Raw genomic sequence first — 15371 nt, 5'->3', positions numbered from 1 at the left:
GATGGGATTTTCAAAAGTGTCCAAATTATTTAGGAGCACAAGTCCCATTGCCTTTCAGATAGCTCTGGGGTAGACATCCAGGGTGGGATTTCAGGGATAGGGTGCCTCTAGGCTTTACTTAAACAGCGCTAGTTCATATAGGCATTGTCTAGACTAGGATTAAAAGATGTAAGAGTTACCAAGTTAACTCAACCAGTTTAGCAGGTGCTGTTAATATATAATTGCTTTGTCTTGTCTAGAGTTTTGGAAAGCGTTAACTAGAGTGCACTAAGTAACTTGATCTAATATCAGACCTTTAAATCCTAGTCTAGACAATATTGTTTTCCTCTTGTGCCGTTCCTCGATACCACTCACAACTGGGTTTGTGCTGCCCTTTTCCCTAGGGCACACTGGAATTGTTTGAATATAATTCATAATAATTCTTAGGTCAGTAAAGCACACAAGAATTTGTGTGTCTTAGTAGCCAGGTTAAGCGGATCCTATTACCTAATAACAATATCCTCTTTACTCCTTGGCAGCAGTGCACACCAATTGTTCCTGCCAGTTATCTAGGTGGTGACTCAGGGTCATCAAGTTTTGAAGTGAGTGTGGGTGGGTGTGTGTGGGGGAGAGAGAGAAAAACACAGAGCTCATGATGTTGGTGAAATACCAATATGTGCAAGAGATGAAAGAAGCTTTAGTGGGAATTTGCTGAATAACTAATTCTCAAGATATTTCCGATATCACCTTCAATATATGTTAATAGACTTTAAAGCCAGAAGGAACCAACCTGATCATTTAGTCCTCCTGCAGAACACAGACCATAGGGGATAAAAATAGAGAGAGAGTGTTTGCTTGTAAAAACTTTGAAATAAAGAGTTGAATCTTGAGCTGGCAGGGGAATGGACTAGCACTAGATCTAATGTCTCCTCCTGTCTCTGTTTACATGAGTCTACGCAAAGGATCATGGCCTTATTGGGCCCACAGTAAGGCTATATCTACACTAGAAAAGTTCCAGCTGCCACACTACAGCTGTGCTGCTGTAGTGTAAACGCTTACCACAGCGACGAAAGGGGTTCTTCCATCCCGGTAGCAAACCCACCTCTCTGAGAGGTTCTTCCCTTGACCTACCACTGTCTACACCAGGATCCAGGCTGGCTTAACTACGTTGCTCAGGAGTGTGGATTTTCCACACCCCTGAGCGATGGAGCTGGATCGACCCAACTTTTTAGCGTAGACCAGGCCTGAGTTGTCAAAGTAGCCAAGAGGATGGGCAATTTAGTGGAGGAGTTGGCTCACCAGCATTTAGTAGTACAAGGTGGGGTGGGGCAGAAAAAATGGAGACCCACCCCTTTTGCCCCCACAGGGAAGTAGAAGTGTGTTCAGTTGGGTCACACAGGGGAACATTGTCCTCTTCCACTGCAGTGGAAATCTCATTGGGTGGTGTGGTGAGAGAGAGATGGCATTGCCTATGGTGTTGACCCTATTGGAGAATATCTGCTTGTGGGGGTGGAGGGAAACACCAGGTTTGGGGCAGGGCAGGGAAAGATGGGTGGCAGAGATGTGGGTGAGGTTAACAGAAAGTATCGATCCCTCGTTCCTTTCTTTTGGTGCAGTGCTGCAGCAGTAGCTGCGTGTCCGAGCTCTTGCTGCCTGATTTGTAGCCCTGAATATTTGTAGCGGTAGCAGAGACTGTGTCTGGCATTTGGTGCTGCTGTTCAGCATCTGCCAAATGGGATAACGTAAGGGTCAAAAGATTTATTATTTTTTCTTTTTTAAAAGAAGGAAAATAGTTTTAAAAAGAAACCTTATACCAGACACCATTGTGGGCAAATGTTCGTGCTTGTGAGATGGCCTGGCTTTGGCCGATGGCCAGTGTGTGAGCTTCCTTTGTACAACTCTCTCTGCAGTGCTCCTAGCTATCCCAGTTCTGCTTATGCCCCTCAACCCTGACCTGCACAATCCTCTGCCCTGGGCCCCTCCACCAGCTCTGCCAAAGCACCCCAACACTGATCTAAAGCACTCCCAGCCTGCTCCCCTCCACCAATGCACCCCAACCCTGACCAATAGCACACACTGCTAGTCTAACCTTAATACTCTCCTGAGTCAAGGCTGCCAGTTGTGTGCCAGTAGGGCCTAAGATGGGGTCTGACGCTCATGACCATTTGTAGTTAAACCCAAGACTACAGAGGTGAAAGGCTGGTGCCTCTCTATGGAAGCTTACTGGAGAGCACTTGGCCCTGAGAAGCCCTTCTGAGGGCATTGGGCACTGTTCCTGATGAGATAATGCAGGGATGCCTGCCAGAAGTGAAGTTTAGTCTTCTTGACGGGGCCTTTGAAGCCCTGTTTTTGGAGTACAGCATCCGGCTCTGAGCCAGGATCCTTATTTTGTCACTCATGGGGAATGAATAGGGCCTTTGACTCCTGGAGATCTCAGCTGGGTGGCAGGGCTCGCTTCAGCATATTCCTACTCTAAGTAATGAGCTGGAGGGAGACCCTCTCTTTATACCAGGCTTCTTGGGTTTTTAATGACTTTTATATCTTGATTGTATTAAAGCACTCAGGACATTTTTTCTGGCTCTCATTCCCCGGCTTTTCGTATACCCCTGCCAGTAGCCCCTTGTCTATCTTTTGTGACCCACAAGAATCTGAATAAATGGTCTAAGCTGCTCACTCTACATCTATGCCAAACCCTTCCTAAAGTAGCTAGTAAAAGGGCCCCAGTCAGTTGGTGTGTCAGTGTCTATTCATTTTGGGTTTTACTCTCCATGGCCTGTCAGACCTTCTCAGAATATTGAAAAAGAAATGCCTTTTCTTACCAGCTTTGTTTTCCATTTAGCAAACTTCAGTTTCTCTATTCACCAGTCCCCTTTCCGTCCAAGCTTCTCGTAAATCTCAAGCCACAATGGTTTTCTTTTGTTTAGCTCCTGGCTCACATACTGGGACGACACTGGGAATGGGGTTGGTTAGTTTAACTTCTGCTCCCTCTGCTGGATCATCAGGCACAAAATAATGTAGGACCTATATAAACTTTTTGGCTACCTTTTTAACAAACTTCATCTCTTGGCAATGATAGTGAATTAAATATATGTATATTTTTAAAATCACCATGGTTGCCAAGAAATGGAAAAGTAATATGTATTAGATTTTGCAATCCAGAGGACTTTCCTTACTGTTCCTACTTGCTTTAATGTTGTTTTAAAACAAATGTGGTGCTTCAGCTTCTGATGCTGTTACAGTTCTGACCTTGCATCACAACGTGACTGAGGATTTTGCAAGAAGAGACACACGTGAGATGTCCTACTGGCTCTGTAACCCCATGGTCACATGTATCACATTGCTGACACTGGGCACTATCATGACCCTTTCTCTCTCTCAGGTTCTGGGCAGGGTAAAGGACCTGGTAGGTGAAATCATCAGTTTATTAACCAGTTGAGTGTCACTCACAGGAGAAATGATTCTGTCTTCATTATCTGCCTACCACATTTCATTCCGGGGGTCTCAGTGCATTATAAATGCATATATTAAGCCTCTCAGCACCCCTATGAGGAAAGCCGCCTTATTCCCATTTTACAGATGGGGAAACAGAGGCACAGAGACCAGGATTTTCAAAAATGACTAGTAATTTTTGGGGTGCCTCAATTTAAGGCCCAACTTGAGATGCCTTAAAGGGGGCCTGCTCTTTTGGGGGTGCTCAGCAAATCACAACTCCATCTTTAAAATCTGGGGCAGGGAGGTGAAGGGACTTGCCCAGATGTCACAGTGAGTCTGTGGCAGAGCTGGGATTACACTTCAGCCATTCCAGCTGCCAGTCATGTGCTCCAGCCACTGGTTTTACGTGCTCAGACATCTTGGCATGTCCGTGAAGCATGAACTGTATTGAGTCTGCAGAACTGAATGCCTTTAGAACATGCAGGTTCTCAGCCCGGGGGGTTGTGACCCTCTCTCCCACCCCCGGGAGGACAAGACCACACTTTTTTTTTCCTTCTTCTTCTTTATGGCCAGATGGGAAGGGTGGGTCCCCTGGGACTTTTTGGTTGTAACATTGCCTGGAACAGGTTTAGGGACCCTGAGATAACAAGTCTGTTTAAGGGAGGTGGCGGCAGGAGATCTGGGCAAACTGTGACTTGCTGTTTTGCAAGTCTCCAATCTAGAATTTTGACAGCAAATCTGCCCCGACATTTCTGGCTTGGGACTGAAGGGCAGCCCTCCCCTGTTGGACAGCCTAAGGGGATCACCCATTTGAAAAACAGGGAGGAGAAAAGCCTTGTAAAGGAGATGAGGGAGAGAGCTGAGCTACCCAGATGCTGCAGGCCTGGCCTGTGGGCAGGATGTGGTAGGAGTGGTAGGGAGCCTGCTGTGGGTTGCTGCTTAAGCAGCATCCCTGCAGCTCCGGTGGGCAGAGGCCTTCCAGTGGCTCCGCTGCCCCCTCTTGCCCAGCAGCCAATCAGAAAGCTGCTTTGCCTGACACCTTCCCCCTCCCTGCTACCTTCAGGGACTTTGGTCTGTAACTGCCTCAGAGCAAGGGGGGGTGGGGGGGAGGAGAGAGAGATTCATTCCCTGCTTTCTACTCCTTAAAGACAAAGTCTGTACAGAGATGTCCCGCCCATAACCTTTGTGCTTCTGATGACGTGTGATGAGTTCACATCTGCAACCCCAAAAGTATTTTTTGTAAATGCAGCATTTGGTGTTTGTGCTGTGGAGAGGTGCGACTCTGTAATGCAAGGGGACAATGCCATCAAGCGGTTCAGGGGGCATCGGTATTTTATTATCTAAGCCCCATGAGGTGCCCAGCGCTGTGTGCGACTCAGACATTCTCTGCTGCACAGAGCCTACAGTCTGAAAGGCAGATGGCACTCAGGAGGGAAATACAGATGAGGTCATTTTCTTTTTTCTTTTTAAAGTATCACGAGAGAGCAGTGCCTGATTCACCAGGAGCCCCCAGGAGAGATTTCTCAGCACCAGTGGTCTGTTATACAGTGAGAGGATAGAAAGCTTCTCTCTGGAAACGTTTTCAGTTCATTTACATTCCCAAAATGTCATCGCAGCAACTGTGTGGTCGCCTTACTATTTAGTGAAGCTTGGCAGGGTGTCTGCGGCTCAGCATTATTGGAAAGGACTTCACTTTGAAATACACAAATGGATACAGTGTAATAGGATACCATAACCACATCCCTTACTGCAGGTTTAGGATGGATTGAGAGGCATCAAGTGGAGGGTCAAATGCCTCCAGCCCCTAGGAATTGTGTAGATTAACCCCGTACCCTGGAGGACATCATTGCTTGGATAAATGGTGTGAAAGGGGTGTGTGCAAAGTGGGTGTGTCTGATCTAATGTAGTGCTAATTAGAGGTGCTGGCCCAGTAGTCCTGGAGACTGAAGGCCTCTCTTTAACCATAGCAGAAGCATCAGCAAAGCAAGAATCCCCAAAGCTGTGCACCTCACTTCTCATGAGCCATTGCATCCTGCAGGCCCAGGCCACAGTGCTGTTGTATGTAAAATCTTCCCATCTCGTGGCCGATCCCTATGCTCCCTGACTGTTCCTGTGCCAGTTTCCATCTCCTCGTCCCCACAGTCACTCTCTGAGTCTGAACGTTGCGTCTCGGTATTGTCCTCTCCTTCTTGGGAGGTGGGTTTGTCTCTGTTCATAAGCTACAATTCCAGTGATCCAGACCTGGTTTGGATTGGTTCAGCTATCTGATTGCTAGCCCTTTCCACCTGACATTCAGGTTAGTGTCCGATTGTACTGTACCAATTAACAGGTGTCATTGCCAATCAAAGAGACACACCAGCTGAGTGTGCTCAGTGGGCTAATCCCCTCCCAAGAACTAGCTGGAAAACTTGTCTTGAGTAGCCAGGGAAAATGAGTCTGGTCTCCCCCTAGTCCCAGTCTTTCCACATCACAAAACATTTTCAAATAAAGCAACAAGATTGACCATCTCCACTCAAGTGGCCCAAAGGCTAAGGCTTTGTCTACGCTACCAAGTTTTGTCAGCAAAACTTATGTCGACACCCAAAAGTTGACAAAACAAAAATCGCCAAAGGGTGTTCACGCTTGCTCCCTCTGTCGACCGATCATGTCCACATTGTGGGCACCATCATTGACTGCGTGAGCAATGCACTGTGGGTATGTTGTGGGAAGGCCAAGCTGATTGCTGCGTATCTTGGGTAGCTCCATGAGCTCTCGGTGCTGAGGAATGTCAAAGCAGCACAGCAGTCTTCCCCCCCCTTGCCCCCCCCACACCCCCCATGACAGCAGTCTGCCTATCTCTGTGTTCCTAGTGCAGGGCAGAACAGGAGCATTCCAATCATAGAATAATCATAGAATATCAGGGTTGGAAGGGACCTCAGGAGGTCATCTAGTCCAACCCCCTGCTCAAAGCTCTTTGCTCCCCAAACCGGAGCAGTACCCTCAGCTGTCAGATACTTCCCGCAGCTTTGAAAGGGGAGGGGCGTGTGCCTGCCAGGCAGCAGAGATCAAAACACTGAGCAGAGCGATCAGGGCAGGCATTGTGGGATACTGGCGGAAGCTGGTTCTGTTGACAAAACAAACAGCAGCGTCTACACTGGCTTTGTCGACAAAGGGAGGGGAAAAGAAAAAAGCCTCTCCTGGGGTGGAACGTTTTTGTCGCCAAAACCAGGCATTTTTCCTGACAAAATTGACGTTGCCTTGCACTGTGTACGCTCTCATTGTTTTGTCACAAAAAAGCAGTTTTTGGTGACAAATCTTGGTAGTGCAGACAAAGCGTGTGGCTATGGTTACCCTACAGCTTAAGTCAACATAAGTTATGTCACCCATGGGTGTGAATTAGCCCCCCTCCTCGTGCTACATAACTTATGCTGATTTAAGGACCAGTGTGAACAATACTATGTTGGTGGGAGAGTTTCTGAAGATTGGGCTCTGGTTGGAATCCTCTTGAGCTGGGAACGGGTGTTCAGGAGAGCTTCCTTGGTTTAAAAACTGGCCTGTGGGTTAGTCCCATGTTTGGGGGGGGCCAGGTGCAGGCTCTGCAGAAGAGACCTTGGTGACCAGTGCAGGTTTTGCTGATCTATTCTGCAACACCAAATAGGCATCTCACCCAGGTCATTCAGAGAATGACCGTCATCCTCACAGCATAAAGGTGTGTCAGATGATGCCAAGTGGTGACCCATCAGGGTTCTGGGGCTCTCCACAGTACACCTGGACATTAACGCACTGTCACTTCAGCAGCGCTGGCAGGTTAAGGCAGGTTCAGGCAGATCAGCTGATCTGGGCCCTACGCTTCGAAAGGGGGTTGCCAAACTTGGCAAATCTACCGACCCTGGAGGGAAGTGAGCAGATGGGTCCGAAGGAGACCTGAAAGTTTGCAACTGAAGCACTTCCCTCTCTCTGACTGGTAACAGGTTTGGGAGCCCCCAGCTCTAAAGTTGATATAGCTGTGTGTCACCTAAATCCAGGCCTGGTTAGTGTTCTAGACGGAATAGAGGGGCGTGGCCTGATGGTAGGAACATGGGACTGAGGGTTAGGAACTCGTGAGTGCTAACTCCATGCTGACACTTCCTCTGCTGCCTTGTGTGTGCCACTCAAGCCCTGCCACTTCACTTCACCCATGGGGACGACAACTACTTATTAACCTGTCTCTGGAGGGCTGTGGTGAGAATCAGCCGGCTATGGTTTGCTTTGAATGGGACATGCGCTACACAAGCCTCAAGTGTCTCTGATCACCTACTAAGGTCATTGGAAGTACCGGAGGGTCCCAGCAAACTCTCCCATGCCTGTTCCTCCCCCTTACCTCTCTCCACACAATGGTCTGTTTGAACAAAGAGCATTTGCACACACGCACATGCGTACACACAGAGTGGACTGTGGTTCAGTGATAAAGCACTTTCCTTCTTGTGATAAGGTGAAGGGAAACAAGGTTAATAACTAGCCAGGTGCACAGGGATACGCTTGCACCAAAGGGATCAGAAGTACTAAGGTGGCAGTCCCTGAAGAAGACTGCTTGCCGACTTGAAAGGGTAAATTTGATGCAAGGGGAACTCGGTTGTGGACAGGACATCAGAGATCAGTGCATGTGGTGGCAGAGAGATCGTGTGAGAGGAATATATTAACTTATCTTCTGTGAGTATTGTCTCCTGGCAGACTGCATGGAAGGCCACGGTGGCATTTGAAACTGACTAGGTTTGTGTTGTGATGCTACCTGATGTAGCCGGGTGTGGTGGTTCCATCTCTGTGGGGCCGTTTTGGGGAGCTAGGGGTTGGAAAGGTAGGTTAAAAGTGAGGTACAGACTTGCTAGAGAGGTCCCCTGAATGGGGTTTGAGGTGTGGACAGCAGAGGGAGGTCGGAGTCTGGTTTGGTGTGTAACTCCCTCTCTCGCTAAGCAATGCAAAGGGAGCCGTTTGTAGCTGTAATGCAGAGCGGTGATCCGATCCAACACAACCATCACAGGATGCTGGGGATCTCCGTACCTTGGGTCAGAGTTCTGTTCTTGGCATTAAGCAATGGGGTGCTTCCTTGGGAGGGAAGGAGGACAGTGCACTGGACAGTTGTGATCCCTCGCAGGCATGACTGGAATTGGTGGGAATGACTGCAGAACGTGAGAGAGAGAGAGAGAGAGAGAGAGAAGATGGGGGAAGGGACAATTTGATCTTTGGAATGTGACCCTAGGCTATGCTAGGACTTCAGCCTAAGGTGCAGCTTCACACCGGGGCAAATCCCTGATGTAGGCATGATTTACACCAATGCACTGTATAAACCAGGTATATGCTGGGAGTTTGCCCTGATGTAGCTACACCAGTGGTTAATGAACCAGGGTGGCTCAGGGCTGTTGGGAAGTTGTGGGAACGGAATGAGCTGCAGAAGCATTCACTAGGGACCCTAGCACTCCAGAAGTGTATACCCATGTCCTAGCATCTGAACGTGGGTTATCATGAAGACTTGCCCTTCCCAGATTGCTAAATGGGGCTGGCTGGCTGGCTCGAAAGGGGGTCTGGTGAGATGGGGCTGCCGTCCTGAGATGGTTCTGGTTTGGAAAAGATTGTAGACTAGTACTGGGCCCAGTTTATGTGGATTATCATGTTAACCATGTACAGGTATTTATAAATAGGCAGATGAAACAGAGTGATTGTCTATAATCTGTAGCATTGGCTGTAATGCAGCATATATGCCCTTAATGAGTGTGCCATTAATGTACTGCCCTTCCTTAGGATTGTCTGGCTAGAGCTTCCTCAAACAATGAAGGATGTGCGTGTCGTGCTAAGACTAATCTGCTTGATCATTAACATGTTAATAAACATAAAAGGGAGATCCTGGTGCATGAATAATGGAGCATTAATCCATTCCTGGCTGCATTAACAACACACTAGGTGAAAATTAATACCCCATAATTCATCCCCTCTGCAGTTCTTCCTACTTAATAAGGCAAGGCTTGTAAGGTTTAGGAATTGCCGCTTTTTAGGGCTCATTGGCTAGTCCTGCTTAAAGGAAGGACCCCATAGAAAACACCTCTGCTTGCTGAATGGTACACTCCTCTCTCCCATTTGAGGCAAGAGAGATGATCTCCCCCACTCTTTCTCTGGTGTTACAGGTAGGGAGTTCTTGGATTTTCCAGTTTCCTATCCCTGCTTACATCCAGTTCTTTGCAGAACCCCTTTGTTACCTGGGCTGCAGGAAAGTGGTCTCAGCAGTGGTGTGACTCACATGGCTGGCCCGTAGCATTTTGGAGTGGCCATTTGGTGGTTTTCAGGGAAACTTTCCTTGGCACCATCTTTCCTTGACACAATCCAGCTGCAGGGCAGGGATTTGGGGCTGGTCTATACCAGAAAGTTATCTTGACCAAGCAACATCGCTCGGGTGCATGAAAAATCCATACCCCTGAGCAACGTAGTTAAGCTGACGTAAGTCCCTGTGTAGACAATGCTAGGCAGCATCCATCGACATTCTTCTGTTGACTAGCTCCCGCCTCTCGGGGAGATGGATTACCTTCACCGATGGAAGAAGCCCTCCCGTCCGTGTCAGTAGTGTCTACACTGAAACACTACAGTGGCACTGTAGTGTTCCAAGTGTAGATGAGTCCTGACTGTGAAGGTGAGACTGAATCCAGGAGCCTGGATCCCTGAAATATGCCCCAGGAGTCTGTCTGGGCACTTGCTCTGCTTCAGAAGCTTCACTTGATTGTTTTGCATTGTTGGTTATGAAGAGTCCTGTGCTTTACACAGATTTTTCTTAGTTCTCAGTTTTATTCCTCTGTTTCCCTTTTGAGTGTTTTAACCTCCTGTGGAATTTCCCAGGGATGGTGTCCTCTCCCTGTGGCTCTTTTTCCCAGCCTGGATGAGCTAGTTAGCATTCCTGCTGTTAGAGGAACTGGAATCAGGCGCAGCGCTCGGATCTTCCCAACCAAGTGGCATAGAACTTTTTCATACTTTAAAATGAATGATGGGATTCTGGGGAATACAGCAAAGTGCACTGGTGGAGTTTAAATTTGCAATTGTGGCTGCTTTGCAGGTTGGCCACACCCACACCCCCCTGAACCCAGGTTTTCTGATTCCTAGTCTAGTGCCTTAGCTATAAAACCATCTTTGCTCTTGTACCATCCCCACTGTCGTGGGAGATCAAGAAGTTACTTGGTCAGCTGTCTCCTGAGCATCCATTTTTCCTCTTGACCGATTAAAATGTAAATATTTAACATTACAGTGTTTTGTGTGTTGAACTATTGTACATATTGTGTCGCATATCTGAAATGCAGCTGCCTCTGGGGTGGAGGGCAGCAGCTGACTAGTATGCAGCAGAGGTGGGACCATGTATTATGCGCAAAAGCCCTATTTTGAAAAGCATCTTGTGAACCTAATGCTGCTGTAATGGCACCAGAGCTGCATGAGGTGGAATTGGCCAGACCTCTTCTATCCATAAAAGGGAACACCCTATTTATTGTAGTTGCTACCGATGAGTTTTCATGGTTTAGGGTTTGCTTACATGGAGGTGTATCAGTTTAACAAAAGGTAGGAAGCTAATCTGGTGCAAACCCCTTTGTGTGTATACACTCTTACTTTATTTAGTTTGAGTGATTTGTGTCTGTTTAGCTTAAAGTGTCTGAGAAGTGGTTTAAGCTAAATGAAAATGAGTCTCCAAAGGAGATTGCAACCATTTTAATTAAATGCTACATGTTTTGTGTGTAGTCAAGGCCTTAGTTTTTAGGGATTTTAGTATATTCTCACTTGTCATTCACTAATTTTGAAGAAGAGACTGGCTGCCTGAAAAGAAACCCCAGAAGACATGCAGGTGAATGAAGTCAGAGCTGAGTACATTAGAAAGAGCTCCATTCCCCAGTGGGTTAGTGCACTGGCCTCTGATGGCTTCAGATGAGTCCTGGATCTCAAGTGCAAATGGATTTGAAGGCTCAGCCTAATCGTGGGGGATGGCTGTGCAGATACCACCATGCCTGTCATTGAAGCTAGAAGTCTCTGCCCGAGAAGGACCCCCAGCTGAACTATCGGGAAGAAAGTGGGGATTGCAGGTCAAGACTGAAGTGTGCTAGCAGATCGGGGTGTGTGTGTGTGTGTGTAATCTTATGCAGTGCCTGCGTGCACTGTCGCTGGCTGCTTGCAGCTCTGTGAATTCCTCGTTGTCGCAAACACTAGTCATGAAATTGTACCCGGCCATGAAAATGCAGTGTTAGCCTTTAAAGCAGTGGCTCTCAATCTTTCCAGACTACTGTACAGGAGTCCGATTTGTCTTGCATACCCCCAATTTCAGCTCACTTAAAAACTACTTGCTTACAAAATCAGACACACAAATACAAACATGTCAGCACTCTATTACTGAAAAATTGCTGACACTCTCATTTTGACCCCATAATTATAAAATAAATCAATGGGAATATAAATATTGTACTTACATTTCAGTGTATAGAATATAGACCAGTATAAACAAGTCATTGTTTGAATGAAATTTCAGTTTGCATTGACTTCAGTAGTGCTTTTTATGTAGCCAGTTGCAAAACTAGGCAAATATCTAGATGAGTTGATGTGCCCCCGGAAGACCTCTGCATACCCCTGGGGGTACATGTACCCCTGGCTGAGAACCACTGCTTTAAGGTCTCCTTACAGACTATGAAGGGGTGGGTGTGGAAAGGACTCTGATGGGTAACCCAGTGGCACATTTCATTGCTAAGACAGAGGACAAAGAGTTTGTTTCCAGCCTATGGGTTGCTACTCCCCAAGTAACTGAAAAGGAAGCTGCCAATGAGCCAGCACTGCATTACCAGATGGGAGCTGGGGACCAGCTGCTTTCAGAGATGAGGAGTAGGTGGCAAGAAATGAGAAATATTAAAGGAATCTAATTCTTGAATATTCAAAATATCCACCTTTCTGGGGTTGAGTTCCTTCATGGGCTGGGTTCCAGCAGCTCCCTGGTAACTCTGTGGGGCAGCGTAATCGAGAGAACAGGCTCCTCCCTGTGAGACCAGATGGTGTGGAAGTCTGACATCCCCCCCCCCCCCCCCCCCCTTCACCTGCTCCCAAGAGCAGACAGCTTCAAAACAGGCTGCTGTCCCTTTAAGCCCTGCAAGGCGCTTGCAGCGTCTGGCTGCCATTCTTCCTCATATGCTGGAGCGTGATGCTCTTGGCAGCCAGCTAGAGACCATGTGGTGGGTGGGTGTGATGATTTCACAGCCTTGCAGCTTCTTGACTATTCCTTCTGTGCATGGCAGAGGGAAAGTCATTGGAAAATTTGCCTCTTTTAAAAATAAGAGTGAGACAATATGACTAACCCTCTTTCCTCTCTGAATAATCCGTGTCTGGGAACTGCTCGCAGGAGTCTCTGGGATCGGGGTCAGTGACTTCCCCAGAGTCAGGGTTAGGGACATGGATGCAGGCACTCGCTCAGTCTCTGTCGTCGGACGTGTCGTTCTCTGTGTGTGAGGCATTGGCTATGCTCCAAGTACAGACTGGGCAGTCCCTGAACGGGGTCGGGGAGGGAGCCTGTGTATTCTGCCTACAAAGGTTTGGGCTTTGTGGGGTATGTAAAGTCCTGTTCTCAGTCTTGTCTCCTTGGTGTTTCTCTCTCACCCTTCTCAGGAGAACCACTCGCCAGGACAGAGAGGCAGTGACTGAGGGGAGGAAAAAAAAGAAAAGCGACATTCAGGAGGAGCATTCAGGAGGAGCAAATTGATTTTGAACAGGATCACGTCTGAATTAAATGGCTGATAAACAGATCAGGTAAAAAGTTTTGCTGTTCCTTTTGTTAGGAGTAACTGTGGGCCAGAGAATCTCACCTGCTGTACAAGAGGTTAGACTAGATGATCCGATGATCCCTTACGGCCTTTAAAATCTGTGATTCTTTCCCCACTTCTATGATGGGGTTCAGGGTGCAATCCAGACCAGTGAGGGGCTGTGTCACCACTTTCCTTGCAACCCTGGGTGCCTTACAATGCTTTGCTGCTGTAGCTCCCAAGCTGGGATGCTCTCAACAAGCCTACAGGCATGCAGGTCACGCCCTGAGTAACTGTGTGCTAGATGTCCCTGGTTCAGCAGCTCTAACCCCAGCAGCCTGTCTACAGCCCCATGGTCCCACTCTGGCTTCCACCAGCCTTGGTTCATAGAATCATAGAGTTAGAAGGGGCTGAAGGGTCATCTAGTGTAATCTCCCACCAAGCTGCAGGATTTGTTGTGTCTAAACCATCCAAGACAGATGGCTCTCCAGCCTCCATTTGAAAACCACCAGTGAAGGGGCTTCCACAACCTCCTGCGGCATCTGTTCCATTGCCCTACTGTTCTTACAGGTAGGAAGTCTTCCCTGAGATTTAATCTAAATCTGCTATGCTGCAGTTTGAATCCACTGCCTCTTGTCCTGCCCTCTGCGGCAAGAGAGAACAACTTTTCTCCGTCTTTTTTTTTGTGTGTGTGGCAGCCTTTCAAGTATCTGAAGACTGCTGTCATATTCCCCCACTCTCCCAATTTCTTTTTCCAAACTAAACATATTCAGTTCCTTCCGCCTTTGCTCATACAGCTTGTCTTCCATCCCTTTGATAATCTTTGTCGCTTACCTCTGGATCTTTTCCAGTTTCTCTACATCGGGGCGGACAAACTTTTTTGGCCTGAGGGCCACATCGGGTTTCTAAAATTGTATGGAGGGCCGGTTAGGGGAGGCTGTGTCTCCGCCAACAGCCAGGCATGGCCCGGCCTCCACCTCCTATCCGACCCCCACCCTGCCACTGCTTCTTGTCCCTCGCTGCTTCTCGCCCCGTGGGACTCCTGCCCCATCCAACCCCCGTCCCCTGACGCCCCCCCACCCCCCGGGACTCCTACCCCATCCACTGCCCCCTACTCCCTGTCCCATGACCACCCCTGGACCCCTCTTCCCTGACTGCCCCCTGCTGCCCCATCCAACCTCCCTCTCATTCCTCACTTGCCCCCTGGAACCCCTGCCCCATCCAACCACCCCTTCTCCCTGTCCTCCAACTGCCCCCCCGGTGCCCCATCCAACCCCCCTGTTCCCCGCCCTCTGACCACCCCTATCCACAACCCCACCCACTTCCCACCACCCCCCAACTCCCCTGCCCTCTATACAACCCTCCCTGCCCCCTTACCTGGCGCACCGGTGGCTGGCGGCATTACAGCCGCGCCACCCAGAGCACCGGATCAGACCGTGGCTCTGCCACTGAGCTGCCCGGCCGCCCAGAGCATTGCGCCGGCGGCGTGGTGCCCTGAGGCTGTGGGGGAGGGGGGACAGTGGGGAAGGGGCCGTGGGCTGTCGTTTGCCCACCTCTGCTCTACATCCTTTCTATACATTGGTGACCAAAATTGGACACTGTACTCCAGCTGAGGCCTAACCAGCGCCGAGTAGAGAAGTACCATCACGTCCCTTGACTTGCATACTATGCCTCTGTTAATGCAATCTAAAATTACTGCTTGTCGGGTGACCCCAACAACCTCATTAGTCCCAGATTTTCCCCAAACTGTGTGCTCTGTAATGCCCGATCCTCTCCTGGACCGTTCAGAGAAATAATAAGGTTCATTTGTTCCTCTGAAGACACAAGCACATCACAGCGTATTAGTTTAACTGGGGTAAATACACCATTCCCTTTAAACACAGCACTGAGCTGGTTGATAGTAAAAATAAAAACAAATGTATTTACAACAAAACATAGATGAAGTGATGCCAAGTAAAAGGAATAAAGTTAGAAATGGTTACATGCAAATAAAAGTGAAAACACATCGAAAACGTAATCTAGCAAGATACAGGCTTTGTTCAAGATGGTGTCTACCTTCATTCATTTTCCAGAGACTTGAACACGGCCTTGGCTGAAGGACCCATCTTTCTCAGCGTGCCGGAGCTCTGCTTCCTTGTGTCTGTCTAGTGATGGAAGCCAAAGATGGCTTCCGTCTCTCTGCTTCTATCTGCCAGAGTTCTGTGA

The 15371-nt window shown here is 48.4% G+C and overlaps 1 protein-coding gene across 3 annotated transcripts in view; it reads left to right on the top strand.

The window, feature by feature from the left end:
• Positions 1 to 15371, top strand: part of SLC25A22 (solute carrier family 25 member 22) — an 89520-nt gene that overhangs the window by 24396 nt on the left and 49753 nt on the right. For all 3 annotated transcript variants that reach the window (XM_048852917.2, XM_048852918.2, XM_048852919.2), the window contains one exon: positions 13033 to 13173. In XM_048852917.2, coding sequence (XP_048708874.1) covers positions 13154 to 13173 — 20 coding nt within the window. In that variant the 5' untranslated portion in view covers positions 13033 to 13153. The remainder of the gene's footprint in view (positions 1 to 13032; positions 13174 to 15371) is intronic.

This window comes from Caretta caretta, chromosome 6 (genome assembly GCF_965140235.1).
Source record: "Caretta caretta isolate rCarCar2 chromosome 6, rCarCar1.hap1, whole genome shotgun sequence".
In the NCBI taxonomy this organism is placed as follows: domain Eukaryota; kingdom Metazoa; phylum Chordata; order Testudines; family Cheloniidae; genus Caretta; species Caretta caretta.
The sequence above is the reverse complement of the archived record's forward strand: the minus strand, read 5'-3'. Positions and strand labels throughout refer to the sequence as shown.